This window comes from Antechinus flavipes, chromosome 4 (genome assembly GCF_016432865.1).
Source record: "Antechinus flavipes isolate AdamAnt ecotype Samford, QLD, Australia chromosome 4, AdamAnt_v2, whole genome shotgun sequence".
NCBI lineage: Eukaryota > Metazoa > Chordata > Mammalia > Dasyuromorphia > Dasyuridae > Antechinus > Antechinus flavipes.
In genome coordinates this window covers 11,057,377-11,070,298 of record NC_067401.1, presented here as the reverse complement: position 1 = coordinate 11,070,298, position 12,922 = coordinate 11,057,377, and the positions used below count along the sequence as shown (strand labels likewise).

General features: G+C 53.9%; 2 protein-coding genes across 3 annotated transcripts in view; one reads left to right on the top strand and one right to left on the bottom strand.

Annotated features, from left to right (window-relative positions):
- Positions 1-12,922, bottom strand: part of ECE2 (endothelin converting enzyme 2) — a 50,342-nt gene that overhangs the window by 33,870 nt on the left and 3,550 nt on the right. Inside the window, exons 2-3 of one of the 2 annotated variants that reach the window (XM_051999930.1) lie at positions 10,346-10,629; positions 9,100-9,803 (exon numbers count right to left, since the gene is read on the bottom strand). In XM_051999930.1, coding sequence (XP_051855890.1) covers positions 9,516-9,803; positions 10,346-10,629 — 572 coding nt within the window. In that variant the 3' untranslated portion in view covers positions 9,100-9,515. Of the gene's footprint in view, positions 1-9,099; positions 9,804-10,345; positions 10,630-12,922 lie in introns of those variants that run through there. The other variant, XM_051999931.1, reaches the window with a different exon arrangement.
- Positions 6,706-8,778, top strand: CAMK2N2 (calcium/calmodulin dependent protein kinase II inhibitor 2). Its single transcript, XM_051999932.1, has 2 exons — positions 6,706-7,103; positions 7,744-8,778. Exons 1-2 carry the CDS (start codon positions 6,935-6,937, stop codon positions 7,812-7,814), a joined length of 240 nt encoding a protein of 79 aa, XP_051855892.1. The 5' UTR covers positions 6,706-6,934; the 3' UTR covers positions 7,815-8,778.

Below are 12,922 nucleotides of genomic sequence, written 5' to 3'. Positions count from 1 at the left end.
TTTTTCTTTCTTTCACCGATTCACTCAATATTTTGACTACCTGAACATGGCCGAGGCAGATACAACAATAAATAGATCTTGTTCTAGTGGATCCATTGTCCCGGAATTGGAATTGGAAGGGACCCAGCAGGTCATCCTAGTTACCGATGCCTGACCCAGCATCCCCTCTCTCCCGTCACTGCCACGGGATTACCCAGCTCTTTCCCAACAACCTTCACGAAGGGAGAAGCCGTCAACCAGGTCTCCAAGCAGCCTCTCCCATGTTGGGTTCACTCTAATCCCCATCAAATCTAAATTTGCCCCTCTGCAAGTTCTCTTGTTCCTAGTCCTAGAGACAAACAGAACAGAGATGCTATGGGGGACTCATGCTCCAAGACAGTTGCCATGCTCCCCTCTCTATCCCTTCTACAGGCTAAACGGTCCTCTTTCTGTCAACTGATCCTTTCATTCAAAGCCTGACCTCTAGCCTCTCCCCCTCCTGTCACCAGTGGGCCCCAGTCCAGTCTGTCAATATCCTTCCTGAAATGTGCTGCCCAGGACTGGAAACACTTCCCGAAGTGATTGGACCCGGGTCAAGGACAGGAGGGTTGTATTCTGCTTCCTGGGCACAGCGATGGAAGACCTAGACCCCACTTCCAACATGTTTCCCTCCTGGGTATGAACACTGAACCAGTTCTATAACAGACTAGGAGGCAAGAGACTTGGATTCAAACCTCTTAGGTACTCACTAGAAGTACGACTCTGAGCAAATCACAACCCTCTGTGCCTCAGTTTTCTCCCCCATAAAATGAATGGGGTCGGAGCAGCAAGAGGTCTAAGGTTTTCTTCCAGTTGCAAATCACTGATCCTATTACCTGTCACAATCTCTCAAGCTCAGTTTTCTCATTTAAAATGAGGATGAGAATCTACCCTCTAGGGTGGTTAGGAAACTCAATCGAGATCACCTGTAAATGGTGTTTTTTGTTTTCTGGTTTTTTTTTTTTTTGCCAACTTTAAAGCCTTATGTAATATTTGTCATGATGACGGCTTCTGAACCTTGTGCCCTTTTTGGTTGTGCCCACAGAAGTGCAGACCCTCGTTGCCAGGAAGGCAACACGAGGGACTTGTTCCCCTCCTCCCTATGTTTAAGCCACGGGGTCTATGCTGGAACTTCCCTTCCCTAGTGAAATCCCAGATTTCACAGCTACTGCGGCACACGTATCTCTCACCAGTCAGTCCTTAAATAAGCTTATTCTAATGCACAAACTCCATCTTGATTTTTTTAAATTATTTTTTCCATCTTGTTTTTTTTTTTTAAACAAGACACAAGAATTTGGCAAAGCAAGTCCAGAAGTCTGAATAATAACTCAATTTATGTCCCCTTTCCCAGCCATTCCACTGTTCCCATCTCTTCACAAATTGTTCCTGGCACAAAACACTCAGATGACCAATGGTGGACTCGGTCTTTGTGGGAGAGAATGTTTTGTTTTCAGTTGCTCATCTGGATCATTTCCAAACACTTAAACAGAAATATAGACTTGGAAGTCTGCAAGGAGTCCCCACTTGTGCCTCCAACACATCCCAAGTACATGATTTTATGTTCTGCTCGTAACGATCTGCGGGTAAGGCCTGCACAGAGAGATGAAAAGGCCCTGTTCCAGAGGGAGGCAAAGTAGTCCAATGGGAAGAAATGATGGTTTGGGGATCATAAGACTCAGAATTGAATCCTAGTCTCCCTATTTACTACCTGAGTAATCTTGGGCAAATGACGGAACCGCTCTGATTCTCAGCTTCCTGACCTGCAAAATGAGGGCATTGGATTCGATGACCCTTCTCATCAGTATTCTGACCACTTACATTGGCTGTTTCTCATCCACAACACTCCATCTCTCTTCTTCATACCTTTGGCTTCCATGCCATCCTCAAGAGGAAGAATGCTCTCCCTCCTTATCTCCATTTCTCAGAATCCCTAGTTCCCTTTAAAACTGCTCAACTGTTCTCTCTCTTCTCCTCTTCCTCTAAGGTTATCTTCCTATATGTGGTCTCCCCCATTAGAATGGAAGCTCCCTGAGGGCTGGAGATGTCAGCAATTTTTCTTTGTCCCTCCAGTGATTAGCATAATGCATAGTAAGCCTTTAATAAAAGCTTATTGATTGATTGCTCCTATGATAGCATCCCCAGAGCCTTTAACAGTACTGAGCATTTAATAACTGTCTTTTGATTGAATGAAATATGTGCTATTATTATCCAACTTGATGGATAAGGAAATTGAGACTCAAGAGATTAAATGACCTGCCCAGGGTCACACAGTAAGTGTCAGAATGAGGATTCAACAATATCTTCCTGATCCAAAGTCCAGCCTGCTAGCCCTTAGGCCAGGGGTCCTCAAACTTTTAAAATAGGGGGCCAGTTCACTGTCCCTCAGACTATTGGAGGGCTGGACTATAGTAAAAACAAAAACTTTGTTTTGTGGATCTTTAAATAAAGAAACTTCATAGCCCTGGTGAGGGGTATAAACATCCTCAGCTGCCGCATCTGGCCCACAGACTGTAGTTTGAGGACCCCTGACTAGGCCATGTCGATTGATTGGTAATAGCAACCCCCTGGCAAGCAAATTCTGACAGATTTCTTCTTTAAAACCACCTTTTATTAATATCTTTTGATTTTACATCACCTCCATTTCCCAATATTTTTCTTTCCATGTCCCCTCCAAAAGAGATAATCCTTATTTAAAAAAAAAAAAAAAGGTTGGTAAAAACAAACAACCTAGAAATCAAGTCCAACAGCCCCCCGGTTCCAGAACCACCTTTTGAATCTCTGGACTCTTTGACCTTTGCCACCCTAATCTTCATCCCAAGATCATCTCTCCATCTGCCCTCCTCTCCACTTATCTCAAGGACTAGAGAGGCTGCTGAAGGAAATTCCAGGCTAGGTCTTGGGCAGATTTTTGCCTTTGATTCCCTCAGATCAGTTGTAGGGCAATCAGTCCTTTCTTTCAGCCCTTACTTAATCTCACTAAACCTTCTCTTCTCTCTTCAACCCAACAACTCTCAATAGACACCATCTTCTGTCCTGCAGAGATGACTAAAGCCACCATCTGTCATGTCTTTTTGTCCCCTCTTCCATATGTTTAAGCTTTCTTTGCCTTCATTGATCTCATCCATATTCTACTCTTTCCATTCTCTCTCAAAATTGATCTTTGGATACCTCCACCTTTTTGTCTGATGAATATTCATTTTTTTGCAAGTTTTATTGATGCTTTAGGATTTTCATCAATTATTCCCCAATGCATTTTGTGCCCCCTCCAGAGAGTTCTTTCATAACTGATAACATAGTTAAAGCAAGCTCACACTCTTTCTTATCATCACCCACTTTGACCTCTCTGAAACGCATCTCATCACTCTTTCCTCCTGGGTACGTGCTTCTGTTGTTTTTCCTCACGCCGATCTCTCTCGGTTTTCCTCATACATATCTGACTGCTCTTTCTAAGGCAACTTTGCAGGATCATCATCCTTGCTCATTTATGATCATCCACATGAACTTTCACTCGCGTTTTCTTAGGTTATTGTACTAAATATTACATCTGTTGTATAGATTTAGCACAGGAAGTCATTTGGAGATTATTTCCTCCAATTCCACTCCTACCCCACCCACTCTTTGAGATGAGCAAACCCAACAATAAAGGATATGTGACTTGTTTGAGGTAACATAACAAGGAAATCGAGTTTTAATTGGTACTGTGATGACTGTCTCTGTCCATGGAGTCATAGCTATATATATATATATACATATAGATATGTATAATTTTTACATTCTTTATAGAATGGATCCAGTACTGGTCCATAGAGAGTGGCAGAACAATACCGGGATGTTCCTTTTGAAGAGAGACATGCTTTCAAAGAGCTTTGGCCACAAATAAAGGAAGAAGGCTCGGAAACTGGTCACATAGACTGAAGGGGGACACAGGACAAGCACAAAGAAATGAATTACAAGCGTTTATAAAGTGTTTACTAAACGTTGGTACAGTGCTAAGTATTGCAAATACAAAAGAAGCTTACTAAGGAGCCACAACACCCATAGGGGAATGGTGGCCAGGATAAGGAGTTTCGGTCTGGGAAGCCACGAGGGAGTTGAGTATTACATAAAGCTGTGGTTCTCCCAACTTTTGTTCTCGATATCTTTATGCTATTAAAAATTATTGAGGATGGTCCAAAGAGCTTTTGTTTATATTATGCTCATTTATATTTAGCATGAAATAAAAACTAATTTTGAATTTGTAGACCTTCTTAAAGGGTCTCAGAGATCCCCAGGATTCTCTGGACCACACTTTGAGAACCACTCGATCCTGTCCTGAGTGATCAGGAAATGAAGTAAAATAAAGGCATTAGCCTTCAGCTGCCTTCACGTCTCCTGTTTTGGCAGAGAGATGACGACAACAAATTCAGAATAATGCAGGCATTTTCAGACTTGGCTTGTATTTGTTACATAAAGGGGAGAAGAATGGGAAAGTGAAATTGAGATTAAAAGAGAGAAAAGATTATCAATAAAAAACCTTTTTTTTTAAAGGAAAGAACTGGGTCAGTCTTCAGTAGATTCTTCATAAATGTCATTGTCTGACTTCCAGTCAGAGCCAGCCACCAGCAGAATAGTAATGTCCTAAAATGTCATCCACTGGGCCCGACTGTTTCTTCACTCAGCCTCCCATGCCCCAGCTACTTCCTCCAGCTGATGGTAAAGCCCTTTTCACCAACTAGTCTTCCCCCTTCCCCGCCAGATTTCTAGAATGGATTGAATGCTGGAGGACTTGGCCTAGACAAGGCTCAGAGGGGCACCAGGCTCTAGGAGAGTCTTTTCTCTGTACCTCCAGGAAGAACTGGTGACCAATGGTGTCCCAGAAGCCCCCTGTGACGGGCAGAAACTAGAGGGAATGGGCCTAACACAGAAGGACTAGAATTTTGCTCTTAGTTCCTAGTACCTGTTTAACTGGTCTGCGTGTCTACACTTTGCTCTGTGGTTGCTTTTGCAAAGCTGCTGTAAAGGAAACAGATTTTCCAGATGAGAAAACTCTGGCTCAAAGAAATTGAGAGAGCCCTAGGGTCACATTCTCAGGAAGCCTCGTTCAGCAATGGACCAGTGTCTCACACACCCCAAATTCTCTTTACAGTGTGGGAACCATAGAAAGGGGATACAGTGGGAGAAGTCTTGCTTTGAGGTTACAGAATTTGGGTTCAAACCCAGACTACCCAGACAAGTTTGTTCCCTTCTTGATCTATAAAAGGAGAGCTATAAAATTACAATTTTAAGGAACCATCAGCTCCAGTTCTATGACCCCCTGATAAAGCACTGGGCTCCCTGGAGACTTAAGTTTCTGCCTGTAAGAAAGGGGTCCCAATGCCTGTCTTTCCCACCCCCACTCCAACCAGGGCTGGCAGATGGTGATGAAAACAGAGAGTGGAGGTGGCTTCCTAGAAGCAGGTTCTTGTTCCCCTTATCACCTGCGTCTGGAACATTGTGTATCTGCGTGTCCTAGGCGGAAGGATGCTAGATGGGACTCCGGGAGGGAGGGGGCGGCGGGCAGAGGACGCCAGAGGCCCAGCCCCACGTGCACACCTGCGTGTCTTGCATGGAAAGCAGTTCCGGTGACGGTGGCAGCTACTTTGGCTAGGTGGAGAGAGTTCGGGCCGGGGGAGGGGCGGCCGGAGGTGGGGGAGACGAGGGAAGGGTGGAAGCCACCCCGAGTGACGCGCGCTTCTCGCCGCTCCCGCCCCCGCCCCCCACCCCGGCTCAATGAAACGCTGGCTCTGCGCGAGCCCTGGTGCGTGGCCATTGAGAGGAACCCTCCCAGAACGGAGGGTCGAGGGAGGATGGCCGTAGCTCAGCGACGCTGAGGGTCCCCCTAGCTCCTTACCCCCACGTGGCCCCTGGGAAGAGAGAAGAGGGAGCACTCTGTCTGGGAGACAGGAGAAGGAAGAAGAGGAGCAGCGGGAAGCTTGGCGCTTACCCCGCCCCGTGCCCCACTTCGCTCTAGCCAGGCCCCCTAGCTCTGGATCTCCGCAGGCTCCGCGCCGGGGTAATTCTGCCTGGACTTCAGCCGGCGGGGAGGGCGCAGGGGGGCTTCAGGGTCCGAGCTGCGGTCGCGGAGGCTTCCCCGCGACCACCACCATCCCCGCCCCCTTCGCCACCTGCCGTGGCGTTTGCACCCGCGCTAAGCCATCCGGGACTCCGGCCTTTCTCTTTCGTGCTAACTCGATCCCGGTCTTCGGACCTATGGGTTATGCCCCCCTCCCCTCCAGTCACCTCCTCATATCCCCTACTCCCCCTCCCCCCAGCCGTGCCCGCCGCCGGCCTTCCCATCCTGCCCCGCCCCGCCGAGCTCTGCCGCAGTCCGGCCTCTCATTGTCATTCCGCTCGCGCGCGCGCCGCCCCCTCCGCCTCCGCCTCCCGGGCTCCGCCGCGCGGTGCCCCCCACCTGCCCGCCCGCCCGCCCGCTTGCCCAGGCGCTCCCAGCTCCTCAGTCGCTTCAGACAGCCCAGCGGCCGGGGCAGATCGAGGGCTGCGAGGGGAGGGCCGGGGAGCCAGCTGGCCCGTTGCAGGCCCGGATGCCGCATGACTTCATCTTTCTGCCGGTTTTCCTTATGATGTAGGGCTCCCCCGGCCTCGGGCTCTCTCTGGACTGGGAGAAGGAGGAGGAGGAGGAGGAGGAGGAGGAAGAGGAGGAGGAGAGGAGGAGGAGGAAGAGGAGGAGGAGGACTGGCGAGCAGGCGCGGCTCCCAGCTAGCCCGCCGGCCGCCCCCCGGCTCCGCTCGCGTCGCGCACACACACAGACACACAAGCGCGCGCGCACACACGCGCACATACATACGCACACACACGTAGATACACACACAGAGGCACACACACACGCAACCCAGCCCACAGTGGTCTTCGCTCGGTCCTCCTGACAGCAGCCTGCACCATGTCGGAAATCCTCCCCTACAGCGAGGACAAGATGGGCCGCTTCGGCGCCGACCCGGAGGGTTCGGATCTCTCCTTCAGCTGCCGCCTTCAGGATACCAACTCCTTCTTTGCGGGCAACCAAGCCAAACGGCCCCCTAAGCTGGGCCAGATCGGCCGGGCCAAGAGAGGTAGGGAGGCCTGGGACCCACCCGCCTGACCCAGAAACCAGTCTTCAGCGACGCTCCCCCCATTCTCCCCCCATCAGGCGGCTTCCTAACCTGGCCAACCCGTCTCCATCCCCGAAGGCTAGGCTGCTTCTGCCGCAGCCCCAGGCCCTTTCGGGGATCGGATCCTGGATCTGGGCTGGGGAAGCGGGGCGCGCGAAGGGGTCCCCTCCCATCTACGTCTCTGGGCCCTTCCACCATCTCCCCGGTGGCCCCATTCCCTTCGCCATTCTCCGAGACTCCTGGAGCCCGCCTTTCCTAAGCTAGGAAGCGGGAACGCTGGGAGGGACATTGAGCGGATCCAGGAGATCGGAAGCCGAGTTGGGATGTTGAAAGCTGGCGGGGGGGCTGGGGGGGGAGGGGCGAGAGCAGGGTCGCTTGAGTTCAGGTCGGAAAGGAGAGCGCAGCCTGGGAGACCGGGGACCCCGAGTCTGCGCCCGGGGGGCGGGATGCAGAAGGGGCTGACGGCCTTGCGGCCCGGGGCAGCTGAAGCGAGCGCTAGAGCTGCAGAGCCGGAGAGGGAGGGAGGGAGGGAGGGAGAGGAGGGAGGGACGGCTCCGAGCCGCAGGGCCCGCGCGGAACTGAGGCGCTGTTTGTTCCGCAGTGGTGATCGAGGATGACCGGATAGATGACGTGCTGAAGGGAATGGGGGAGAAGCCGCCGTCGGGAGTGTAGACGCGCCGGCTTGGTCCGCGGGCTCCCGTTCCCGCCTCGGAGCGGCCCGGAGCGCAGGACGGCGATGAAGCTGCCGGCGCCCCCGGCCCGGGCTCCCGGGCCGGCCTCAGTCCCAGCGGGCCGGGGCCTCGGGACCCAGCGGCTCCGCCCGGGCCGCCGCCGCTGCTCGCTGCTCCGGAGCTGTCCGCTTCAGCACCAAGGCGGCGGCGCGGCCCGGTCAGGAGCCCCGTAGCGCCCGGCCCCGGCCCGCCCCGCTCATGCACTTTAGGACTCGGGCCGTGGCCCCACCCCGCACACGGACACGGACACAGAAACGCGTGGCGCCGGTGCCACGGACATGTCATTGTCGCTGCTCATCCCCCGCGCCCTGTCCCGCACGGCCCCTCCCCTCCAGCCGGTTTGCAGGCTAGGCAGCGAGCTGGACGCGGGTCCCTCCGGGCCGCCCTCCCCAGGGACGTTTGGCTGCATCTTGCATGCATGAGCTTCCCCTCCGGAGCCCAGCCGGGGGGTCATCATCCCCAGCCCGACCTGTGCCCCCTCCCTGCGTCTGGCGGGTCCCCCTCGCAGCCTCTTTCTAAGGTGTCTGCCTTAGCACATTTGTATTTTTATATCCGACTCTTTGTTTACTGGATCTCCTCCCAGAATCCCGCGGTCTGGGCCCCGGATAGTCCGCGCCTGGCGGATGGTCCGGGCCTTTAGGCCATGACCTCGGAGCCCTTCCCTTGTCCCCACAAGGCCAGTCTGTCCAGATCCTCTAGATGAGTTCTGGAGCCCCGCCCCCGCCCGGGACAGCCTCGGGAGGGTCCCCGTCGTTTCCCACCTTGGACCCCCTTCCTCCCGTCCCCGGGGGATGCACTGCCTCTGGGATGATGCCAAAAGGGCCCCGGGGTCACCACTGTAAATGTCTCCCTCCCCCCATCTTCACTGTACCAGGAGTTCGTGAATAAACACAGACCTGTGCAAAGCCTGGCTGCTGCCTCTGATCGGCTTCCGGCCGGCTCGAGCCCCGCTTGGTTAGGCCCCCGCCTCCCGGACCCTGAGCCTGGCTTTGCCTGAGCAAGGCAAAGGCCGGGGGATGGTCGGGCCCAGGGGACGGCTGCCCACGGCCTGTTCTCGGCCCGGGTCTGAGTCATAGTGAGTCAGAGTGGCTGCAGCCCTGGTTTGGTTCAGCGGGCTGGGGGACCGGGCCCCACCAACCCCTAGGAACAGACATCCACTGGGCTTTCTTACGAAGCCTGCTGAGGGATTTCCAGATGGGAGCGTAATTTGAACCACAACAACCCTGCAAAGTGGGGACTACTGTATTCCCAGCCCCATTTTACAGATGAACATACTGAGGACTGACAGCCAGGAGGTGCCTGGGCCTGACCCCAAGTCTCCTGAACTCTGTTTCCTAAGTTAGGTCCAAGCGGCAGAGTTTAACCAACCCAGGCTGCCATCCCCAGGGCCCTCCCTCCGTGTTGGGGACGCCCAAGTCTCGCTGAGGGATGCCGGGAGGGTGTGCCGTGCAGCGGGCGAGCCTGACAAAGTACAGAAGGAAGACCTTGATTGCTCGCCGGGGCCCCTCTGGCTCTGTTAGGTGATGGTCCGGGGAACAGACCCCCAGCTCAGGGTCAGGATTTTTAGCTTCCAAGGCAGCCGTGGGGGCAGAGATGGCTCAGCCGGGAGGAGCCCTCGGCCTCCTTGGACCACAACCATCCCTTAGAACTCTATGGCGTTGAGGAAGTCTTCCTTGTCAGAGTCTTGGAGGAAGCAGGGCGAAGGCAGGGGGCTGGGGGGGGCCCGCAGCCGGGCCCCCAAGGCTTGCTGGGCTGGACTCAGCTCGCCCCCCTTGTGCATGAGGTAGAAATGGAAGTGGAAGCTGCTGCCGTAGGACGCATGCCGGAGAGACCAACCGTAGCCGGGCTGGGCGTAGTGCCGGACCCGGAAGTGGGGGGCCGCGGCCGTCAGGGAGATGAACCGGCCCTGAGGGGTCAGCACTCGACTCACCTAAAAAGGGTGGCGGGGTGAGCAGGCAGCGGGGGTCCCGTCCCTCCCCTACTTCCTTCCACTGACCTGCAGGGACCACCCTCTTCCCCCAGCCTCTCACCAGAGTTCCTTCAGGGGCAGGGAAGCTGGGTGGGAGGCTGGACTATCGAAGACGAGTGGGGATAATGGGCTGACTTCCAAGTTAGCCACTCACTCCAGCCAAGTTGTCCTGCCCGTCAGGCAGGGGGCTTGGCCTGGACTACTGAGATCCCCTGGGCCCCCCTTCCACAGAACCAGCCTGGAGGCTCCCAGCTCTCTCTCAGCCTTTTCATTTCTGCCTTGGGATGCTGAGGGACCTCCAAGGTCATCACATCCTACTTCCCCATTTTACAGATGAGGGCCCTGAGGCCCAGAGAAGAGTCTAAGGTCTCCTGTTCAACAGGAGGATGAAATAGGAATCCAGACCTGGCTCCTCACCCAGTGTCCCCCCACCCCCATTCTCTGGCACATTTGTCTCTCCCTTCCCTGTCAGAGGGACCCTCGCCACCTCTTCCCAGTCTCACCTCACTGAGGACTTCGTCCACAGTCTGAATGCCCTCCGGGGACACGGTCCAGGGGTCTCGCTCCCCAGCCAGCAGAGCATCCAGGGTGCCCTTCTCCAGCACCACGTCAAAGGTGCCAGGGGGGAAACGGAGAGCTCGGGCGTCCATCGTTTCCCAGCGCAACACGGGCACGTGGGCGTAGCGCTCCCGCATAGCAGCCACCACCACGGGAGAGTAATCCACACTGAGCACGTTGGGGAAGCCCCCACAGAAGAGCTCGTAGCTCAGGGCGCTGTTCCCACAGCCTGGGGGGACAAAAGAGGGGAGCCTCGGACCAGTCCTCTGGCCCTCTCCAGCTCCCGGCCCTTAGGAGGGGGCGATGGAGCCCCACAGACAGCTTTTTGGCTTGGCTTGCTCCCTCCCCCCCCAGCTCTGGCTCTTAGGGATTAGGTTTCCTTTCATCAGCATTAGCCTCGGTAACAGGATCAAGGGATCAGTTCTGGGTATCTCCCTAATGCTCCGGAGGCCACCCCGGCCAGCAGTGACGGACGGCTGCGGGGACTCTGCAAGAAGAAGGGGCCGTGGTCCAAGGACCCCTCAGCCTTCCTGGAGAAAGACCTAAGGGTGCACGCCGGCCCTCTTGTCTTCTAGCACTAAGGGGGGAGGGCCGAATCCCAGTACAAGACCTCTGACCCTCATTGGCCCCTCCGGGGTCCCGGGCTGAACCCCAGCCCAATCACCACGGGCCGGGCAGCTCCCTCCGCCAGCCTGTGTCCCAGCTTGCCAGAGGGTCCATCCAAGTTTATGGAAGGCGTTGAGCCAGGGGTACAATGACACAGTTCTTGCCCTCAAGAAGCTTACAATCTACCAAACGGCCCATCATATACAAAGCTAAGTAAATACAGGGTAATTTGGGGAGAGAGTAGTGAGAAATGGGGGAGGAAAGGGAGAGATGTCACCCTCTCACATGGAATCTCGAGCTGGAAGAGATCCCAGAATCCTCTACTCCCTTCCCCCGTAAATAAAACAAACCAAAAAAGTCATCTAGGATTTCCATGTCCACAACATGCTTAGCCTCCTGGGGCAGCCTCTGCCGCTCTAAAACATTCTCATGCTCAGATGAAAAAATGCAGGAACACAGGGACTGTGGTAGAAAGTTGGGGAGGGGGACAAAGGGTCCCAAAGACCCAAGTTCAAATTCAGCCACTTCCTGAGTGACCTTTTGGTGCCTCGGGTTCCTCATCTGTGGAATGGGTGCATATCAGCACCTATCTATCAAGGCCATTGTGGAGATGAAATGACATCCTAGGTGCATTTCGTACGGGTTAAAGTGTTATGTGGAGGCCCTGACGATTATGACGTCGGCCCTGTGAGGAAGGAAGGGAAACATGATGTTCAAGGATATCAGAACATGCTTGGACAGAAGGAAATCAAGAAACTGGGCAAGAGAGAGATAGTCTCGGGGCCAGGAGCTTCTTCTTCGGGTTCCAGCGGACGTGCTCTCTCGCTAACAAGAGCAGGAGGGCCGCTAAATTCTTGTTTGAGGTAATGATAATCATGTGTTTCAAAAGGTGGAAGCAACGGTGAGGGGGCTGGCTACTCTGGACCCGCTTCCGCCCAACAAGGGGAGACAGAAGGGAAAGCTGACTGAGCCAGCCGGACACGTGCCTGCAGTCTGGGAGCAAGAGGTTCCGGAAGACTCAGAAGGCCCAGGAAGAGCTAAAAGCCTAAGATTCTGCAGAGGACACCGGCCCGGGAGGGAGGTAAGCGTTTGAAACCCCGACAGAAATCATTCTGATGGGGAGAAAGGCCCCATGGGCCCCTAGAGCTACTCGGGGAATTCATGGGCAGATTTTATAGGAACCCACAGACACACGGTACAATAGAAAGTCAGGGCAGGCAGCGGAGGAGGGCACCAGAAGAGTCACGGGTTCAGTCCTCTCAGAAATGCTTCAAGCCTAGAAGGAGCCGAGCCTGGCAATAATAACAACTTATTATTAAATAATAAAGCAAAGTCAGAGACAAGAGGAAGATCAACGAAGAGACAAGTCCTCCAAATAAAGGGAGATGAGCTGATGATAAAAAATGAGCATACGGAGGCACAACAACTGCCCCCACTCTTATTTTCTGTCTGATCTCTCCGCCAAGGATAAAGAACTTCTGATTAAATTAAAGGAAAAATAATTAGCCAATAAGTGACCTTAGAGTCCGGAGGAACCGAGTCTCCCTCCCATCTCTGACGTACTAATCGTAGCTGACATGGACGAGGACTTCTAGGATTTGCAAAGCAATTTACCAAAGGTAACTTGCTTGATCCTCATAACAACCTCATGAAGTAGCTGCTGTAATTATCCCACTTTTTACAGATGAAGAGACCAAGGCGCAGAGGTTAAATGACTTGTCCGGCGTCACACAGCTAGGGAGCATTTGGATTCATTTTCAGGTCTTTCTAACTCCAAGCCCAGTAACTTCACAGACCTGGTTGCCTCATCCCGTCCTAATGCCGCTGGGCGGATCGCTTAAGGGTTTCCTGCTCAGCCTGGGGAGGGCCACTGATTATCACTGGTAGACTGAGTCTCTTTACCTGTTACAAGAAAG